The sequence below is a fragment of the Mchenga conophoros genome, linkage group LG23, assembly GCF_057382185.1.
Source record: "Mchenga conophoros isolate Kocher_MC1m ecotype Shallow Benthic linkage group LG23, M_conophoros_male_GT1.1, whole genome shotgun sequence".
Taxonomy (NCBI): domain Eukaryota; kingdom Metazoa; phylum Chordata; class Actinopteri; order Cichliformes; family Cichlidae; genus Mchenga; species Mchenga conophoros.
In genome coordinates this window covers 22,559,451-22,580,238 of record NC_140547.1, presented here as the reverse complement: position 1 = coordinate 22,580,238, position 20,788 = coordinate 22,559,451, and the positions used below count along the sequence as shown (strand labels likewise).

At 41.3% G+C, this 20,788-nt stretch overlaps 1 protein-coding gene across 1 annotated transcript; it reads right to left on the bottom strand.

The window, feature by feature from the left end:
* Positions 1 to 5,023: 5,023 nt before the first annotated feature.
* On the bottom strand, positions 5,024 to 19,015 carry LOC146547223 (D-beta-hydroxybutyrate dehydrogenase, mitochondrial-like). The gene is made up of 6 exons (XM_085265275.1): positions 17,609 to 19,015; positions 8,929 to 8,996; positions 8,325 to 8,796; positions 7,700 to 7,852; positions 7,479 to 7,612; positions 5,024 to 5,686 (listed from the first exon to the last, which is right to left on the bottom strand). Exons 3-6 carry the CDS (start codon positions 8,677 to 8,679, stop codon positions 5,297 to 5,299), a joined length of 1,032 nt encoding a protein of 343 aa, XP_085121401.1. The 5' UTR covers positions 8,680 to 8,796; positions 8,929 to 8,996; positions 17,609 to 19,015; the 3' UTR covers positions 5,024 to 5,296.
* Between the last annotated feature and the right edge of the window lie 1,773 nt (positions 19,016 to 20,788).

Here is a 20,788-nt window from a genome sequence, read left to right as displayed (position 1 = left end):
GGTTGAGGTCTGGAGACTGGCTAGGCCACTCCAGGACTTTCAAATGCTTCTTACGGAGCCACTCCTTTGTTGCCTGGGCGGTGTGTTTTGGATCATTGTCATGTTGGAAGACCCAGCCTCGTTTCATCTTCAAAGTTCTCACTGATGGAAGGAGGTTTTGGCTCAAAATCTCACGATACATGGCCCCATTCATTCTGTCCTTAACACGGATCAGTCGTCCTGTCCCCTTGGCAGAAAAACAGCCCCATAGCATGATGTTTCCACCCCCATGCTTCACAGTAGGTATGGTGTTCTTGGGATGCAACTCAGTATTCTTCTTCCTCCAAACACGACAAGTTGAGTTTATACCAAAAAGTTCTACTTTGGTTTCATCTGACCACATGACATTCTCCCAATCCTCTGCTGTATCATCCATGTGCTCTCTGGCAAACTTCAGACGGGCCTGGACATGCACTGGCTTCAGCAGCGGAACACGTCTGGCACTGCGGGATTTGATTCCCTGCCGTTGTAGTGTGTTACTGATGGTGACCTTTGTTACTTTGGTCCCAGCTCTCTGCAGGTCATTCACCAGGTCCCCCCGTGTGGTTCTGGGATCTTTGCTCACCGTTCTCATGATCATTTTGACCCCACGGGATGAGATCTTGCGTGGAGCCCCAGATCGAGGGAGATTATCAGTGGTCTTGTATGTCTTCCATTTTCTGATGATTGCTCCCACAGTTGATTTTTTCACACCAAGCTGCTTGCCTATTGTAGATTCACTCTTCCCAGTCTGGTGCAGGTCTACAATACTTTTCCTGGTGTCCTTCGAAAGCTCTTTGGTCTTGGCCATGGCGGAGTTTGCAGTCTGACTGTTTGAGGCTGTGGACAGGTGTCTTTTATACAGATGATGAGTTCAAACAGGTGCCATTCATACAGGTAATGAGTGGGGGACAGAAAAGCTTCTTACAGAAGACGTTACAGGTCTGTGAGAGCCAGAGATTTTCCATGTTTGAGGTGACCAAATACTTATTTTCCACCCTGATTTACGAATAAATTCTTTACAAATCCTACCATGTGGATTCATGGATTTTTTTTTTCACATTCTGTCTCTCACAGTTGAAGTGTACCTCTGGTGCAAATTACTGACCTCTGTCATCATTTTAAGTGGGGGAACTTGCACAATCGGTGGCTGACTAAATACTTTTTTGCCCCACTGTATAACCTTTAAACAGGCCTAAAAGCACATTTTCACAGTAGTTTTCTTTTAAAATAGGCATATTTGATCATATATGATCCAGGCGATTGATATATGCATTTTTTGTCTGTTTGTTTTGTTGGTTTTTCTTTTTTTGCCCTTTGTCACCGTCCCTCTTCCCCGCAGTTTTTCTTTCCCTCTTTCTTTCTCCCTTTTCTTTCCCCCAGTCAAGTCTGTCCCGTGTGTAGTAAGTGAAAATAAAATAAACAATAAACGCGAAGGTGAATCAAATAGACCAATACGGCAAGGCCGGGATGGTCCATTTGGTAAAGTAATTCCATTAGGCATCTTTCTTTGCCTTTAGACAATAATTCTGATGGCAAAAGAACCAAACAGGACAGGCGGAAAAAATAGATAAATAAAATAAATAAATAAAAATTAAATAAATAAAATAAATAAATAAAAATTAAATAAATAAAATAGGCATATTTTCAATCAGTAAAGCTTTTATTTTGAGCAAATGTTAAGATGTGAAAGTACAACCAAATCCGTGAAATGATGAATAGAATGAAAACCCATCCTAGCCCACCGAGGAGCTTTAAGAGTAGTGCACCTCAAACTCGTGGACTTAATCCTGAAGCAGGAGAGATCTTTTTTCAACAAACTTTTAAAATAAGCAATAAGGGAAAATTCAAGAAAAGAGTTTTCCACAAAGTCTTGCAGAAATGGCAGATATCTGACATAGTGTATTGCTAGGTGGGTATAAAAAGGATCAAACTTTTCCCACTGCTTTATCCGTTTGAAAATCAGCTTCTATGTGTTTTTGGGATCATTGTCCACACTCAAATATTTCCAAGTTTCAACTGTCTATCTGCTGATTTGAGTTGAAGATTGTAGCATTGTCTTAACACACGCTTGAATGTTCCACAACAGGGAGCTGTCAAAATGTCTGCTTTTATAGAGGAGCTCACACTTGCTGATGGTCATAAAGGTGAACATAAATGGGCACTTTGACATCAACATTACGATGTAGTCACAAAACATAGAAGGAAAGGACAGCCTTGATTTAGCAGATTTTTCCAGGTTTAGAAGCTCAACTTTGGTTTTCTGTCTTCTTTCAGGTGAAGGACTAGATATATGTGGGACCTTCAGATTGTTCCTGCCTCTGAGACTCTCTGGGATGATATAAAACCAGACTGGATGTTAAAAACATTTGTCACATGCTCAAGAGTATGTAAGGAGAGATTAATCAAAGCTTAACTTTCAGTTTTTGCAGCAGAAGATGGTAGGAAATATTTGGATGTATTTAAGAGAATATTCATTTATTCAGTAGTGTTAGTTTACATTGGCAGTTTGAGCTCCATAATTTTAACAGTTATAAATTAAAGATAGAGCTGAAATGAACAATTACTTTTATTATCTACTGTTTCCTTCATTTAATTATTTTTTAATACAACAAAAAGATAAAAGAAAGAAGAAGAAAAAAGATATTTGATAGATACATACATATGTATATATATGCACATATATATATATATATATATATAGAGAGAGAGAGAGCGAGAGAGAGAGAGAGACAGATTTTTTTTGGTAATCTTGAATCTCGTGTTCACAGTACAAAAAACAAAAAACTTCATTTGCTTCTCTTGGTTTCTGAACACTTATTCTTTCCAATTTGCTTTGGCACTTACACACTGATTTGTTAACATGTGACGTCAAGACTCATCAGCAAGTGTTTGTTAAAAAAAAACAAATAAACGTTTCTTTGTGTGTCTGTTAGTAATGAAAGAGTAGTGGCTGACTCTCAGCTGATAATGAATTTGTCTGTGAATGAAAGCATTGACGGCCAACATGGAGACAGAACCTATGATTTAGCATTAATAAGATATGCAGTTATACAACATGAACATATTCTGTGTTTCAAAAGGTGGTGGTATGAAACACATTACTTCATTAAAAAAAAAAAACCCTAGTATGGGCATTGAACTCATGCCCTGTTAACACCATATGATAACAATCTGAGCTTAGTGGCATACTGGGATTACTTTTTTCAACTTGAGAAAAATGTGTGCTTATCCAGAAATATTTCAGTTGGTACCAATGAAAACAACCATTAAATGGATAAACCCAAATCTTGGATGCTCCATTTTGCCTACTAATCAGAAGATAGCTGTGTAGTTCATTCAACGAGTAATGTGGATGAAACAATTGAGAATGGTATACTTATACAGCTATTGTTGTATTGCTGAGTCAGCTGGGATAAGTAAAGAATGGGGGGAATTTTATGTTAAGTTTTTCTTAATATAACCACTGTAACCTTTTGACTTTTTCTACTGAAACATTATGTATGAAAAGCATAATTATGTTTACTTAATAGCCATTAATTAATTAGAGGTTGCACTATCATTCTCAGGCATAAAAGAAGTCCTAAACCTAGCATCCTCTTCTGTCACACCAACTCTCTGCATGTCCGGTATCCAGGAATGTACTCTGTGATCTTTGTCTTTTCTTCCTGCCTGGCAGCGCCATCTTCAATATCCTTTATCCCTCTATAGTTACTACAGTTCTGCATATTACACTTGCTGCAAATCAGTACCAGTACACTTCATCTCCTTTTCTCAGACATTCTCCCTCTCCAAGATTGTGTTCAACCACCTGGCCAAAAACTCCACTACCCTCTCTCCACAGGTATGTCATCTGTACACTCTTCATCCGCTTCATAGCTGTCCACATTTTCTCTTCTCTACACCTTTAATCCAAGAAGGGACATTAAAATGTGAGGAATAATAAATACAAAAAGTGTGAGAAGGCTTTTAAAATGTGTGGCTACAAGATCTTTCAAAGTATTGGCATATCTGCATTGACAAGATTTGGGCCTTTGATGTAGCCCTGGTGTTATAATACTGCTAAGTTACCAAATAATCACTGCCACTCATCTAAGCAGGAAAAAGTTGCCACACCTACACTGAAGATCAGATAGAAAGATGAGGAAAAGAGGGAACCGTAATGAGAGACAGGAACCAATGAAAACAAAAACAATATTGGTCTAAAGAACACAGACTACAGGCATTGGAAAACAGAAAGCTTCTGGCATCAAAAATCTGTTCTACTTCTTTCAGTTTCTCTACATTCATATGTAGAGAAACCACCAATTAGGCTTGGATTCATTAAAACATGTTGTGCAGCAGTGTTGCTCAAACTGAACTCTTTACCTTGCACTATTATAAACATTTGTGTGTTATATGAATATTTATTATTGTAGAGTCTTTACCTTACAAATAAACGCATCTTGAGGAAACTTGATGTGAATTGGGGCTATATATTTTTTACCCCCAGCATTTTCAAGCTCTTGTAATTACTTAATCCACATGAAATTTTCAAAGCAGAAAAAATAAAAACTTTGTGGCACATTTTTTTGCTATAACAGCATGAATATCAGTTTTTATATCTATGACCCAGAGGAACATAATTTTGCACCGTTACCTTGGAGGACCTCTTTCTGATAATTCACTAACAACCCCCCCCAAAAGTCAGTAAACTTAAGTAAAGGCTCATACCAACCATGTGGCAAAGTTCAAAATATGTTATAGCATGTGGAATGTCCCTCTTTTTTAACCTACAGTTCGATTGCAGGTTCATTCTGTGTAAATAAGTGGACTAGGAAAATATTCATATTATGACGGTTATGTTTTGCATGGTTTACTTTAATATACTAAAATTATTGTCCAAAAAAGTAAAAAAAGAAAATCCTGAAGGTAAACAGCCAGGCAAGACTCCAGAAATCAAGCTACAACTCGTACTCATAATCCTGCTAATTAACATTTACGCCCCCCCCCCCACACACACACACACACACAAAAGCAGTAATACATTTTGAAATGACAGGAAGTAAATTGGAAATACTTTCAAAGTTAGGAATAAATCTACCTGTGATCACTAAATCTGTAGTCTGGCATTAAGCTGAATACTGGGTTTCAAATGTCTCAAGATCAGTCTGTTTCATGAGGCTATATTTGTTTCATACCTTTTATTATTGTTATTAGTAGTATTATTAATTATAAAGCCATAAATGTTGTGTATTAAGTCCTTAACATTTTTAAAGACAATAGGAAGAGCTTAGTATTACAGATAGCTATTTTGTGGGTCTCGCTTAGCATAAAGCATTTCTTTTCTGCATGTGTACATTGAGCTGAGAGAAAACACAGCATCAGCCAGGAGGGTTGGCAGAAATGGGAAGATGCTGAAGAAAAACATCTCCATGGTGGAGACCAGCAGGTATCTGTGTTTCGGCCGAGCAGATGTGACCGCGTGCAGCATTGCTGCGATGACCGGATCGGCGTCCTTGAATCCCACCCTACATGTTGACGTGAAGTAGTCATTGGCCAGATCAATGTACTCTCTGCCAAAGATTCGTTTTTTCTCATCATCCAGTTTGTTCCAGATGTCCAAAGCAGTTTTCCTCTTCAGGATGTTAGTGGCTTGGCCAAAATTACCTGGCTGAATGATGCTGACCTGAAAGGGAGTTTATGTTCAGTTAGTCCATTTACAGCGTTTTTGTGTGTATCTGTGTTTCTGTGTGTGTTTTAACTTAAACAACAAATCCATGACATTTATGAAAGGTTATTTGTGTTCCTGATGAAACTTGAGCTAGCTTAGCATAAAGACTCAACTAGGAGGAAAGAGTCTTCTATCAGGTATTATTAAATCTTGATGGGTGTTCACATCAGTATCAATTACTCCAACTCATGGATTCCTGTAAACCCATAACTTGTTTTCTCACTTCTATTTTTGTTGGGTTAGACCAAAAAGAAGAAATGGATTAGGCAAACTTTAGATATACTCTAATTAATTTTCTATGATATATACTATGATGTCATGTTTGATCACAATAATCTCAAAATTAAGGACACAGAGCTAATATTTTTACATTTTTAAGTAAAGATTTAGGTTTCAAGAGAAACAATGTGGTTTTGAAAAATGGCAAAGCTTGCACAATGTTCAAGGTTTCTGCCCTGGACTCCTTCAAATGGTCACAACGTAACTGGTAAACACATGGTCACTTAGAGCTTCATGTCTGTTAATGAAATACACATTAACAGACAAACAGTCTTGAGCCACCCCTCATTTGTTTATATTTTGTTTCCAAGAAGCCAAAATTTTCTGTATTTTTTTCAAAGTGGTCTTGATCAATAGCTTGCTGGACTTTCTAAAGGTCTTTCAAAGTTTTTTGGGGGGGGGCATTGGTTGCTATTTTAGTCATCTGTGGTCTATACGTAACAGGTAACTTAGTAAAGAACCAGGTTTAAATTGCATTTAGAGGCACTATGTTAATAGCTGCCCATTGCAAAAACACATTTAAGGACAAAAGGAGAAGTGGGAGGCCTTTAAAAATCCTACAGCAGATGAAAAGCATCTTAAGAAATAGGGAAAAAACAAAAACAAAAAACCCCACCTAATCAGAAACGTTCTCAGTGGAAGGCTGGCTGTCAAGAAGCCATTCTTATTGAATGGAAAGAGGGAGAAAAGGCTGAAAGGCTGAGGTGTGAAAATTACACAAGAACTGGACTAAAAAGCTTTGACAACTGTTCTGATGGAGTGATGAATCCATATTTGACATTTTTGGTTCAAATGGCCATCATTTTTACAAAAGGTCAGGAGAGTGGTACAACAGTGACTTTCTTGATGCATGCTCAATCATCCAGGTAAGCAAATCCCAAATAATTGATTCTGAAACCTGCAGTCAGCTGGGACTGAAGAAGTCACTTGGATAAGTGAAAAAATGTTTCTCACACTGAAAATGTTACGTCTAGATGAACAGAATCATTTTTTTTGGATACAACAGTGAGTGTCTACAGCCATCTGTAAAACACGGTGGGGGCTCTGTCATGGTTTGGGGCTGCATTTGAACCACTGGTGTAAATTAATAGAATTATGAACAGAATCAAAGCAGCCAAATTGTTCTGTGTGTTATACAAGTGTGAGAACCAGATGTTTCTCTGAATCCTGTTCCTAAAAGCAAAATAAATAAGCATTGGAATGTCTTGGAAAATCCAATGAAAACATACCATGGTTTTTCATTAGAATGTGGTGTCCCACAGCACTGGCAAAAACAACTCTGTACAGTGTAATTAAAATAAAAAAAAATTCAACTTTACTTACTCAATGAACCGTATTCATAGAAAGACTTCGTTCCCATTCCCCTCACAGGCATAACATTTTATGTACCACAGAATTACTAAATTTTCTACTTCATTCTTTACAGTGTCATGGGATGTTTTTGTGTATCTTTTCACCCATTCGGTACCTTCACGCCAAAACTAGCCATTTCCACTCTTAAGCAGTCAGCAAATGCCTCCAGTCCTCTCTTTGACACACTGTATGCTCCCATGTTCAAGCAGTAGAAGAAGGAAAAGATACTTGACACAAAAACCATCCGACCTGAAAACATTACACAAGCCTTTATTATCCATAACGCCACTACAGTATAAATGTGAGGACAGTAATGTAGCTACACATGGAACTCACCTTTGCTGGCACGAACCAGCGGTAGGAAAGCGATAGATGTCCTAATGGATCCAAACAGGTTAACATCCACCATGTTTTGGAAATCTTCAATAGTGTTCCATTCGATCTCGGCCCAGTCTGAGATCCCAGCATTGTTCACAACTGCCCACAGACCTGACAAACAATAAAATCCCACTGACCCTACTTTTTTCTTTAGAGAAATGTAGTTTTAAATGTGAAATAAAAAACATGCAACATGTCATGGATAGACCAAATAGACTAGAAAGTTATTTTTTTCCCACACTATTTGTCAAATTTGTAAAAGTTTTATTTCTTGCAAAAACAGAAACTGAACTGGCCTTTGGAAAGTTGACCTCACAAGCTAAAAAAATTAAAAGACTGGATTTACTGTGGATTCAAGACTTTTCATTATTCACCTTTGCCTTTTAATCTGTAACTATCATTGAGATTTTATCCTTACATATTTAAATACAAACAAGTCAAGAGATAAAGATAAAGAGATAAAGAAAAGTCAGAAGTTTGTCTTTTCTTTATCTATGGAAATAAGCAAACAATAAAATACAATTTTCTCCTTTTTGCCATGGCTAATCTTTGATACATTTTTTCCATTGAGCTAAACTCCTACCTTTCTCTGGCAGGTTCTCCTGCACCATTTTCTTTGCCTGCTGCAAGTCTTCATCCCTTGTGACATCCAACTTGAGGATTTTTAGATTACTGGAACTCTGTCTGACCAGGCTCTGGGCTCCAGCTCCTCCTGGAGACAAACACCCAGCAAAGACCACAAACCCCTTTTGGTCCAAACAGCGAGCCAGGTGGTGCCCGAAGCCACTGTCACAGCCTGTTATCAGCACAGCATGGCCACAGCTGTCCAACACATGGTTGGAGCGGTAGATGGAAATAAGCTTGGAATAGATGAAGAGGAGGATGGCAGTGATGGGGATGATGCTGACCATTTCGATGAGGAAGAAAATGGTGATCATGCTGCTGAAGTTTCAATGAATTACTGTGCTAGATGATTATCTGTATAGATGCACGGTTGATGAGGTTCAGAGGATAGACTGGCCACCTTCCTTGGCATGTGTAGAATATATAAATAGCTTCACCAGAAAGAAAGAAAACAGAAACAAGATTCAAAACAAGTGAAAATAGACGAAATCTTTTCTTCTAATAGAGAAAACGTTTCTTCTTGAAACATTAAAAAAGGCCACAAAATAAAGATTAACTCTTACCAGAAGTGTCATCTCATGTTCTGGTGAAAGGGAGTGCAGTCTTTAAATAACAAGTCATCGGGTGAACTCTGCCAGGACGACAAAGTCAGATCAGAGTTTTGTTTTTTTTTTTTACAAAATGCCTCCGGCTGCTTTCATTTGAGACATATCTTTGTAAGGCATCATATGTGTACTGGAACCTTCACACAATTATGTGGGGATAGCTTTTGTGGCTTTACCAAGAACTAAAGATTATACAAAAGTACAGGAAGTAAAGATTATACAAAAGGGTATTATACAGGGGCACTGCAAACAGCCAAAGTGTTTGTTGCCTCAGTTCAACAAGTCAGTAGTTGTTTCATCAGGAGCAGACATTAAAAAGGAAACAAATAATGTTGTTGACACAGCCAACAAATAATCGAAACAACTGGCTATAGGCAGACTTATAGAGCTATAGAGCTTTAAGGCATCAGTAGTCAGTCTGTCCCCCTCTTTTTCTTTTTTTTTTCTTGCCTGTGCCGTTCGGTTCTTTTGCCATCAGAATTATTGTCTAAAGGCGAAGAAAGATGCACAACGGATTTACTTTACCAAATAGACCATCCCAGCCTTGCCGTAATGGTCTATTTGATTCACCTTTTATTGTTTATTTTATTTTTTATTTTCACTTGCTAGATACGGGACAGACTGAGGAAAAGACAGGGGAGAAAGAAAGAGGGAAAGAAAAACAGCGGAGAAGAGGGACGGGGATAAAGGGCAAAAAACAAAAACCAACAAAATAAGCAGACAAAAAATACATATATCAATCACCTGGATCACCTGTTGAGAAAGAAAAAAGAAAACAAGCGGAAGAAAAAGAGAGCAATAGAATAAACAACATCATGATGATATATGGGAATATGACAGTAAATACTAAATATTAAACATTATTGTGAAGCACGTAAGATCGACAGCGCACAGTGTGCTTTGAGGTAGGAGCCAAGACATATCTTTGTAAGACATCATATGTGTACTGGAACCTTCACACAATTATGTGGGGATAGCTTTTGTGGCTTTACCAAGAACTAAAGATTATACAAAAGTACAGGAAGTAAAGATTATACAAAAGGGTATTATACAGGAACACTGCAAACAGCCAAAGTGTTTGTTGCCTCAGTTCAACAAGTCAGTAGTCGTTTCATCAGGAGCAGACATTAAAAAGGAAACAAATAATGTTGTTGACACAGCCAACAAATAATCGAAACAACTGGCTATAGGCAGACTTATAGAGCTATAGAGCTTTAAGGCATCAGTAGTCAGTCTGTCCCCCTCTTTTTCTTTTTTTTTTTCTTGCCTGTGCCGTTCGGTTCTTTTGCCATCAGAATTATTGTCTAAAGGCGAAGAAAGATGCACAACGGATTTACTTTACTAAATGGACCATCCCAGCCTTGCCGTAATGGTCTATTTGATTCACCTTTTATTGTTTATTTTATTTTTTATTTTCACTTGCTAGATACGGGACAGACTGAGGAAAAGACAGGGGAGAAAGAAAGAGGGAAAGGAAAAACAGCGGAGAAGAGGGACGGGGATAAAGGGCAAAAAACAAAAACCAACAAAATAAGCAGACAAAAAATACATATATCAATCACCTGGATCACCTGTTGAGAAAGAAAAAAGAAAACAAGCAGAAGAAAAAGAGAGCAATAGAATAAACAACATCATGATGATATATTGGAATATAACAGTAAATACTAAATATTAAACATTATTGTGCAGCACGTAAGCCACAGCCACAGCCCTGTCCTCCAGGGCATGAAGCAGGTATGGAAGCGATCAAAACTCCAGACATCCAGAGGCCCTCAGAGCACAAGAGACCAAGGAAGACCAACAGAGGGGCAGCCGCGCCACTATCCCAGAAAGAGCCGAGGAGAGTCCCAGATGAGGCGTCACTCAGCAGCCGTGGAGCAGAAGCCGGGGGGGGGGTTGCGGTGACGTGCCCGTGAGCTCTGCCGGCAGCCAGCTGTGCCAGAGTGACTGAGGCCGGGGGCACCCCACCCCCGAAGTGGCCCGAGCGAGCCCCAGGCCCGAATAAGCAGCCACCAAGGAGTGAGCTGGTGTGTGCCTGTCCCATCCCCGGACACAAAGAACCACCAATGCACCGATGTCTGAGGGCGTCTGCCACTGGAAGGGGAAGTGGTGGGGGGAGATAGGCCTCCATACCTTGGAGGGCCTGAGATGTCCCTAGAGAGGTGACATCTGATACCCGACCTGACATATGGACACAAACAAGCAGGCACACACAGATACAAACATCCATTCCCACCCTCATGCTCTCATATGCACTTACTCCACACTCACCCAACGTGGAGACAGACATAGAGAGACACTGTACACACAATCACACTCCCCAAGCGTATTCTAAGCGCCTAGGTACCCTTGCCCCTGGAGGGGGAAACTGCACCCAGACCCGGGTGGTGTTACCCTTTTCCCTGGGGTGGGGAGAAGCAGACCGCCCTGACTCCGCAGCAGCAGGGAGGCCCCACATTCCAGACCCCAGTCGGATGGCCAACTGCTCCTCCTAGCCCTCCTGCTCCAGCAGGCCGCAGAGAACGGGGGTGTGTGAAGACTCCAAACCTCCCTCCGCCCGCTCATTTGTAGTGTTGATGCATGTGTGTTCTAAGGTGCATTTAAAACCCAGGAGGGCATGGAGCTACCTGCCAGAGAGCAGCAGGTAAGCGCATAGCCCCTCCTGATAGCCCTCAATGTCTACATGTATTTAAAATTGAGAGGTGGGCAACGACGCCAGGGGTGAGGTTGTACACCCTCATGGTCTTTTGGATTCCGTGTAGTGTGCTCACCCCCAAGATCCTATATGTATGTGTAATGAGAGTGTGAGTAATGTGAATGTCTAAGTTGTGGGATAAAATTGAGGCAGAGGCAGCCAGAAGGGGACAGAGGGGGGGGGGGGAGATGCCTCCCCTGCACCCTGGTGACACACCCTTACCCCAAGGCCCTACATGTGTGGGTGATTGTGGTGGAGCGGGAAGAGGGAGGCAGCTGAAGATGGGGAGGGAAGGAAGGGAGGGGCAAGTGACCCCTCCCTGGATCCAGTTCCCCCGCTGACCCCAGTAGGCACCCCCATACTCCGCAACCCGCCAGGGAAAGGGGGTTCTGGCCCATCCGGACCGGGGGCCAGTACAGCAGCGCCGCCTGACCCCGCAGAGCCCGGGACAGCCCACCCGACCCAACCACCCACCCCGTCATCCACTCATCTTCCAGAGTACACAAGACAATAGACGCCCAGGCTGAGATCTTCCTCCACCTCTCCTGTATCTCCCCCTCCTGCAGAGAGTTCCTGAAGAGAGGAGACCTCCTGCAAGATGTAACAACCTTCCCCACCAGTTGAAGAGCCCCCCAGGTGGCTTGATGCACTGGCGGCACCCTGCGCCAGGGCTGGGCCCCCAAACACCCACCCGCCCACAACCCCCCCGAGGCCCAGCCAGGGCCCCAGCCCAGAGACAGAGCGCCCCCAGAACTTCACGCCCGTCCCGGACCCACCCAGGGGCAGCCAGGCTACCAGGTCAGTAACCCACGTCCGTCAGCACAGACCCTCCCTTAGCCCCGCTGCACGCAGCCATGAGGAAACCGTCACTTAAGAGCCAACAGAACCCTTAATAGGCCGTGACCGCTACCCCAGGTTCAGCCCTCCAAGGAAGATGCTCCTTGGGAACCCCCCGACGCCCCAAGCCTGTCCCTACCCCCACACCAATCACAACAGCGAAGGCAGGACCAAATTATGACCTCCCACCCCCATTAGGTGATGGAGCTGATCAAAGGAGCCCAGAGCAATTGATCTGATGTGGTGGCAGAGGCTGTATCAAGACTAATGTAATCTAATAGATAGTTTATATTGGTTAGAATTAAGATTATCTTTATTTTTCCTTATGCTATGCATAGGGCAGTGAAAACCATATGGGCGATATTCTTTTCTGAAGTGACATTATCTAAGCTGCCAACAAACACACTAAAGGGGAAGTTGGAATGTTACATTTCAGACACTTCGATAAGTCTTCACATATCTCGCGCCCAAACTTCTGAACTGGTGGACAGAACCAAAGAGCGTGGATATAATTGTCCGGTGAATTGGTTTGGCAGTGTGAGCAGTTGTTGGTAGACGTAAAGCCCATCTTGAACATCCGATGACCTGTATAGTGCACTCTATGTAGTATTTTGTATTGAATTAATTGAAGACTGGGATTTCTAATTAGATGAAAGGTTTTTAAGCAAATCTGAGACCAGAAGTTTTGGTCTAAGTTAACTGATAAATCCGCTTCCCATTTTGCAATAGGAAGTGATATTGATTCATCTGTTTTAGAAAGCATTCTGTATTTTTTGGAAAGTAATTTGGGGGGTTTAAGAGTAAGAAATTGAACCACACTTGGTGGTGTTTGTAGTTCAACTTGACCCGGTTTAATTTTCTTTTTTACTATGGATTTAATTTGTTGATATTCTAAAAATCTTTTCATGTTCATCCCATATTGTGTAACTAGGCTGTCAAATGAGATAAATTCTGTTCCTTCTAGTATATGTTCTAAATACACTGAACAAAAATATAAACGCAACACTTTTGTTTTTGCTCCCATTCCCCATGGGATGGACGTAGAGACCTAAAATTCATTCCAGATACACAATATAACCATCCCTCCCAAACAGTGGTCACAAATCAGTCCAAATGTGTGGTAGTGGGCACATCTGCTATATTGAGATAATCCATCCCACCTCACAGGTGTGCCACATCAGGATGCTGATCTGACATCATGAGTAGTGCACAGGTGTACCTCAGACTGCCCACAACAAAAGGCCACCCTGGAATGTGCAGTTTTGTCTCACAGCAAAATGCCACAGATGCCACAAGCAATGAGGGAGCGTGCAACTGGCATGCTGACAGCAGGAATGTCAACCAGATCTGTCGCCCGTGCATTGAATGTTCATTTCTCAACCATAAGCCGTCTCCACAGGCGCTTCAGAGAATATGGCAGCACATCCAACCGGCCTCACAACCGCAGACCTCGTGTAACCACACCAGCCCAGGACCTCCACATCCAGCAGGTTCACCTCCAAGATTGTCTGAGACCAGCCACCCAGACAGCTGCTGGAACGATTGGTTTGCACAACCAAACAATTTCTGCACAAACTGTCAGAAACCGTCTCAGGGACACTCAACTGCATGCCCGTCGTCCTCATCGGGGTCTTGACCTGACTCCAGCTCGTCGCCGTAACAGACTTGTGTGGGCAAATGCTCACATTCGATGGCGTCTGGCACGTTGGAGAGGTGTGCGCTTCACGGATGAATCGTGGTTCACATTGTTCAGGGCAGATGGCAGCTGAGAATGTCCCAGTTCTTGCATGGCCAGCATACTCACCGGACATGTCACCCATTGAGCATGTTCGGGATGTGCTTGACCAGCGTATACGACAGCGTGTACCAGTTCCCACGAAAATCCAACAACCTCGCACAGCCATTGAAGTGGAGTGGATCAACATTCCACAGGCCACAATTGACAATCTGATAGACTCCATGCGACGATGTGTTGCACTGCATGAGGCAAATGGTGGTCACACCAGATACTGACCGGTTCTGGGTCCCCAGACCCCCAATAGTGCAAAAAACTGCACATTCCAGGGTGGCCTTTTGTTGTGGGCAGTCTGAGGTACACCTGTGCACTACTCATGATGTCAGATCAGCATCCTGATGTGGCACACCTGTGAGGTGGGATGGATTATCTCAATATAGCAGATGTGCCCACTACCACACATTTGGACTGATTTGTGACCACTGTTTGGGAGGGATGGTTATATTGTGTATCTGGAATGAATTTTAGGTCTCTACGTCCATCCCATGGGGAATGGGAGCAAAAACAAAAGTGTTGCGTTTATATTTTTGTTCAGTGTATTTGATTCCTTTACCACTCCAATCTGAAAAGTTTATCATATTATTGTTTTGTAATATGTCAGGGTTGTTCCAGATAGGTGTACGTTTGCATGGGATTAATGAAGACTCCGTCAATTTTAGAAACTCCCACCATGCTGTCAGAGAAGAGCTGATGTTCACGCTTTTAAAGCATTCATGTCATTGGATATTTGAGCTGATAAATGGTAGGTCTGAAATCTCTAGATTATTGCAAAGTGCTTGTTCTACAGCTAGCCAAGGTTCGTTTAAGAGGGTATGTTTTAGCCATCCTGAGATAAATTGAAGCCTGTTGGCTAAGAAGTAGTGCTGAAAGTTAGGCAGTTCTAGTCCTCCTTTATCCTTGGTCTTTTGTAGTGTTTTTAAGCTGATTCGTGGGGGGTTATTTTTCCAAAAGGAATTTGGACATATATGAATCTAGAGATCTGAACCAATCTTGTGGCGGTTTAGTTGGGATCATTGAGAATAAATAATTTATTTTTGGTAAGACCATCATTTTTATAGCGGCAACCCTTCCCATGAGTGATATGGGTAAACATTTCCACCTAGCCAGATCACCTTCTACTTTCTTTAAAAGTGGGATATGGTTTAATTTAGTAAGAGCTGCAAGCTTGGGAGAAAAATTAATACCTAAATATTTTATATTTCCTGATTGCAGTGGTGTAGAAGTAGAATTATAGAAGGAGCAATTAATTGGAAGGACTGTAGATTTTGGCCAGTTAACTGAGTAATCTGATATTCTTGCAAAAGAGTTTATCAATTCAATCACTCCAGAGATATTAGTTTGTGAGTTTTGGAGAAAAAGTAACACATCATCCGCATAAAGCAGGGGTGTCAAACTCAAATACACAGTGGGCCAAAATTCAAAATGGAACACCCTGCACCCTGGTGCATTATAATAATTATAATATTTTAAAAAATGAATAATTTCCGTGGGGAAACGCAGAAGGTGCAATCTGGCTGTTTTCTTGTGCATCTCTTCTTATCCTAACATTAATATTTATTGAAAAAAAAAATCTTCCTCCAGATATATGAATCTTTTCTTATGGACTCAAACAAGTTTAGCTGAAAAACTGAATATGGAACAAGCAAAGCTTAATACTAAACAATATATATATTAGCTGTATAATACCAGTAGGCCAGCTCTAATAGTAATTTGGTATGGCTTCGCGGGCCAAATGTAATTAGGCTGCGGGCCAAATTTGGCCTGCGGGCCAGAGTTTGACACCTATGGCATAAAGGCTGATTTTATGTTCCACGTTCTTGCATTTTATGCCCTTAATTACTGAATTCTGTCTAATTGCTGCTGCTAGTGGTTCAATAAAAATTGCAAACAGTGAAGGGGAAAGTGGGCATCCCTGTCTGGTGCCCCTCAGGAGACAGAAGCTGGAAGATGTTTGGTAATTTGTTCTGACACAAGCTGTTGGGGAATTATATAATATTTTTAACCAGTTTATGAAAGAGGATCCAAAACCAAATTTGTGTAAAGTTGCAAATAGAAATTTCCAGTTAACTCTGTCAAATGCTTTTTCTGCATCTAAAGAAAATATTGTAGTTTCTAGGTTTTTACTGTATGAGTAGTCTATCAAATTAAGTAATCTACGTGTATTTGTTGATGAGTGCCTACCTTTTATGAAACCAGTTTGGTCAGGATGAATTAAGAGGGGGGTTATTTTCTCCAGTCTCTTTGAGAGAGCTTTGCAGATTATTTTAAGGTCTACATTTATAAGGGATATTGGACGATAGCTTGAGGGATATACAGGGTCTTTGCCTGGTTTTAGCAGGAGATTAATGTTTGCAGAATTCATATTTGATGGAAGTCTGCCCTTTTCTTTGATTTCCAACAACGTTCTGTAGAAAACTGGTGCTAGAATCGACCAGAATTCTTTCTGCAGGAAAGCCATCTGGACCTGGAGACTTATTATTGGGCATACTTATCAGGGCTTCCTGGAGTTCACCTGATGTCAGTGGCGAATCCAGTGCCATTACTTGAGTGTCTAATAATTTTGGAAGAGTTATGTTGTCTAAAAACTGATCAATTTCCTTTTTAGACGGGTTTATTTGTGGTGAATACAACCTTTTATAGAAATCCCTGAAAATGTTGTTTATTTGTTTTGGGTCATATACTGTGGTCCTAGATGAATCTTGAACAGCACATATAGTTGTTTTTTCTTTATTTATTTTTAGCTGGTTTGTTAGAAATTGAGCGGATTTATTACCATGTTCATAATTTTGTAAGCGTAGTCTTTGTACTAAGAATTTCTTTCTTTCTTTTTTTAAAAAATATCAATTATCTCATTTAATTCTAGTTTTGTTTTGCGTATTTTGTTCAATGTTTCCTGATCTTGGTGGGATGCATAGGCTTCTTCTAGGGATTTGATGATTTTTTCTAATTCCTGAATATTTTTGTTTTCTTCTTTCTTTTTATGTGATGAGAAAGAAATGATTTTACCTCTCATCACAGCTTTCCCTGCTTCCCATAGAACAGAAGCTGATGTTCCGGCAGTGTCATTGAAGTCTAAATATGAAGTCTACTCTTTTTTAAAATATTTAATAAGTAAAGTCGCGAGGTAAAGTCCTCATCTTTAAGAAGTGATGTATTAAATCTCCAGTTTTTACTTGGCGTAGTCTTATTCTTGTGCATTAGTGTTAAAGGTACAGGAGCATGATTGCTGACAGCTATAGGGTGAATCTTAGTGTCTGAAATGTCGCTCAGCAGTGAGCTGCTGACCAAAAAATAATCTAGACAAGACTTACTGTTGGGGTGTAGGGAGCGCCATGCATCGCAAAGACCAAAGTCGCTCATATACTGTTTGATTATATTTGTGGATTGCCAATTACGCTGAGTTCCTGCTGTATTGAGCCTATCCATTTCTTCATTTAGTCCAAGGTTGAGGTCGCCTCCAAGAATAAGTGTGCCATCTAAGTGCTCAGAGAGTGCACTGAAACAAGCGTGAAAGAATGAGGGATCATCAACATTTGGACCATATACACTTGCAATACATAGCTTTTTATCAAGTATAGATAGTTTAATGATTAAGAATCTGCCCTCTGGATCTATAACTGTATGGAGTACTGTGAAATTAATATTTTTATGTATTAAAATTGCTACTCGCCTTTGTCTAGAATTATAACAAGCTGAGAACACATTAGGAAACTCAGGTGTTTCAAGTTCATTCAAACCTCTAAGAGGTCTGTGGGTCTCTTGTAAAAGGACAACATCTGCCTGTAGTTTTTTGAGTTGGTTACATATTTTTAACCTCTTTTCTCTGGAGCCAGCTCCATTTACATTCCATGTAACAAACCTTAGTGTCTGTGTATAACTAGGGGTGTGCGCTGTGTGTGTCGCTTAGACAGGTGGAGAGAATACATCACTTGTTCGTAAATAAAGAGAAGGAGAGAGAGAAAAAAATGTGTGGCGAGATGCTCCCTGAGTTTGACTATGTGTGTGCATATTTACTAATATGAGTACGCTTGGCTTAAGTGTGTGTATCCTATTCGTCTGTGTGCGCTGTCTGACTGATGTAAATGTGCCATTGAGCGCATGATTGTGCACAGTATGTCGAAATAAAGGATGTTGTTTGTGGATGAATGTGGAAGCAGGTGATCGAAGCAGTGAAAATAAAACAAAAAAGAAAGAAACCAAGGACAAGGGTGAGCAGCATAAAAACAAGAGGGGGAAAAAAATGAGAAGGAAAAAAACCGGAAACATTCCAATCAAACCGTTGACGGAGAGTGACGGTGTTAATTCTGCTATGATGTCACACTTAAGATGCGATTTGATACCGGTAAGTTAAACAGATGTTAATGCAAGTTAGTGTGAGTAGATATGAAAAGGGTGTAGCGGATTCTTATCTGGTGTGAAGTTAATACAGCCACGGAGTGATGTCGGGGTCGCGGTGGAGCTGTCCATCCACGTACAGCCGGTCCACAGCGATGACAGCGCGGGAGCCCTTCTGGGTGAAGCCGCATCGGATTGGGAAGAGGACCCTGCGTTGTTCCAGGATCTCTTTGGGGAACTGGTCGTTCGCGGCTTTTCACCTGTTCCTTTTGTTTGAAGTGACCGAATCTGGCCACAATAGGACATGGTCTCCCGGTTGCAGCCCGCATGTGGCCGATGCGATGCACTCTATCAAAGGCGATGTTCTTCACCGTGTCCTCTGGCAGCTTCAGGTGGGTTTTGATGAAGCTTTTCACTGTAGTCTCCGCATCTTCTGGAATACCAGAAAATACAAGATTATCACGCATGCCACGAGCTTGTAGATAAATAACTGTTTCTTTTATTTTTTTATTTTCTCTATTTAGCTGGGTAACATTGTCTGTGAGACATTTCACAGACTCCCTTAGCGTGCATTTTCAGCAGCGAGTGTTTCCACCTGCTGCTGGCTGAACTCCAGGGATTCTCGCAAGGATTTAAATTCTCGGTGAAGAATCTCCACCAAGGACAGCCTTGCATCAAAACTGGACAATCATTGGTTGATTGACTCCAGTATGTCAACAATATCTTTGCCGGCTGGCGATGTTGTGCCGGGGGAATCTGCCGGGCGAAGTCTTTTCGATGACGGCGTGTCAGATTTGGCCGGGGAAGCTGCATCACAAGATTCTGGAAGCACCGATCAATGTAATCTTGGAGAGCCTCTAAACTCTCCCAGTTGTTTTCCAGGGTGTTGGAGATGACTTAATTCAATTCAATTCAATTTTATTTATATAGCGCCAAATCACAACAAAAGTCGCCTCAAGGCGCTTCATAGATACAGAGAAAAACCCAACAATCATATGACCCCCTATGAGCAAGCACTTTGGCGACAGTGGGAAGGAAAAACTCCCTTTTAACAGGAAGAAACTTCCGGCAGAACCAGGCTCAGGGAGGGGCGGCCATCTGCTGCGACCGGTTGGGGTGAGAGAAGGAAGACAGGATAAAGACATGCTGTGGAAGAGAGACAGAGGTTAATAACAGATATGATTCAATGCAGAGAGGTCTATTAATACATAGTGAGTGAGAAAGGTGACTGGAAAGGAAAAACTCAATGCATCATGGGAATCCCCCGGCAGCCTACATCTATTGCAGCATAACTAAGGGAGGATTCAGGGTCACCTGGTCCAGCCCTAACTATATGCTTTAGCAAAAAGGAAAGTTTTAAGCCTAATCTTGAAAGTAGAGATAGTGTCTGTCTCCCGAATCCAAACTGGAAGCTGGTTCCACAGAAGAGGGGCCTGAAAACTGAAGGCTCTGCCTCCCATTCTACTTTTAAATACTCTAGGAACAACAAGTAGGCCTGCAGAGCGAGAGCAAAGCGCTCTAATAGGGTGATATGGTACTACAAGGTCATTAAGATAAGATGGGGCCTGATTATTTAAGACCTTGTATGTGAGGAGCAGGATTTTGAATTCAATTCTGGATTTAACAGGAAGCCAGTGAAGGGAAGCCAAAACAGGAGAAATCTGCTCTCTCTTTCTAGTCCCTGTCAGGACTCTTGCTGCAGCATTTTGGATTAGTTGAAGGCTTTTCAGTGAGTTTTTTGGACATCCTGATAATAATGAATTACAGCAGTCCAGCCTGGAAGTAATAAAAGCATGAACTAGTTTTTCAGCGTTACTCTGAGACAGGATATTTCTAATTTTAGAGATGTTCCGCAAATGGAAGAAAGCAGTCTTACATATTTGTTTAATATGTGCGTTGAAGGACATGTCCTGGTCAAAAATGACTCCAAGGTTCCTCACCGCGTTACTGGAGGCCAAGGTAATGCCATCCAGAGTAAGAATCTGGTTAGATACCATATTTCTAAGATTTTCAGGGCCGAGTACAATAACCTCAGTTTTATCTGAATTAAGAAGCAGAAAGTTAGCGGCCATCCAGGTCTTTATGTCTTTAAGACATTCCTGCAGTTTAACTAATTGGTGTGTGTCATCTGGCTTCATGGACAGATAGAGCTGGGT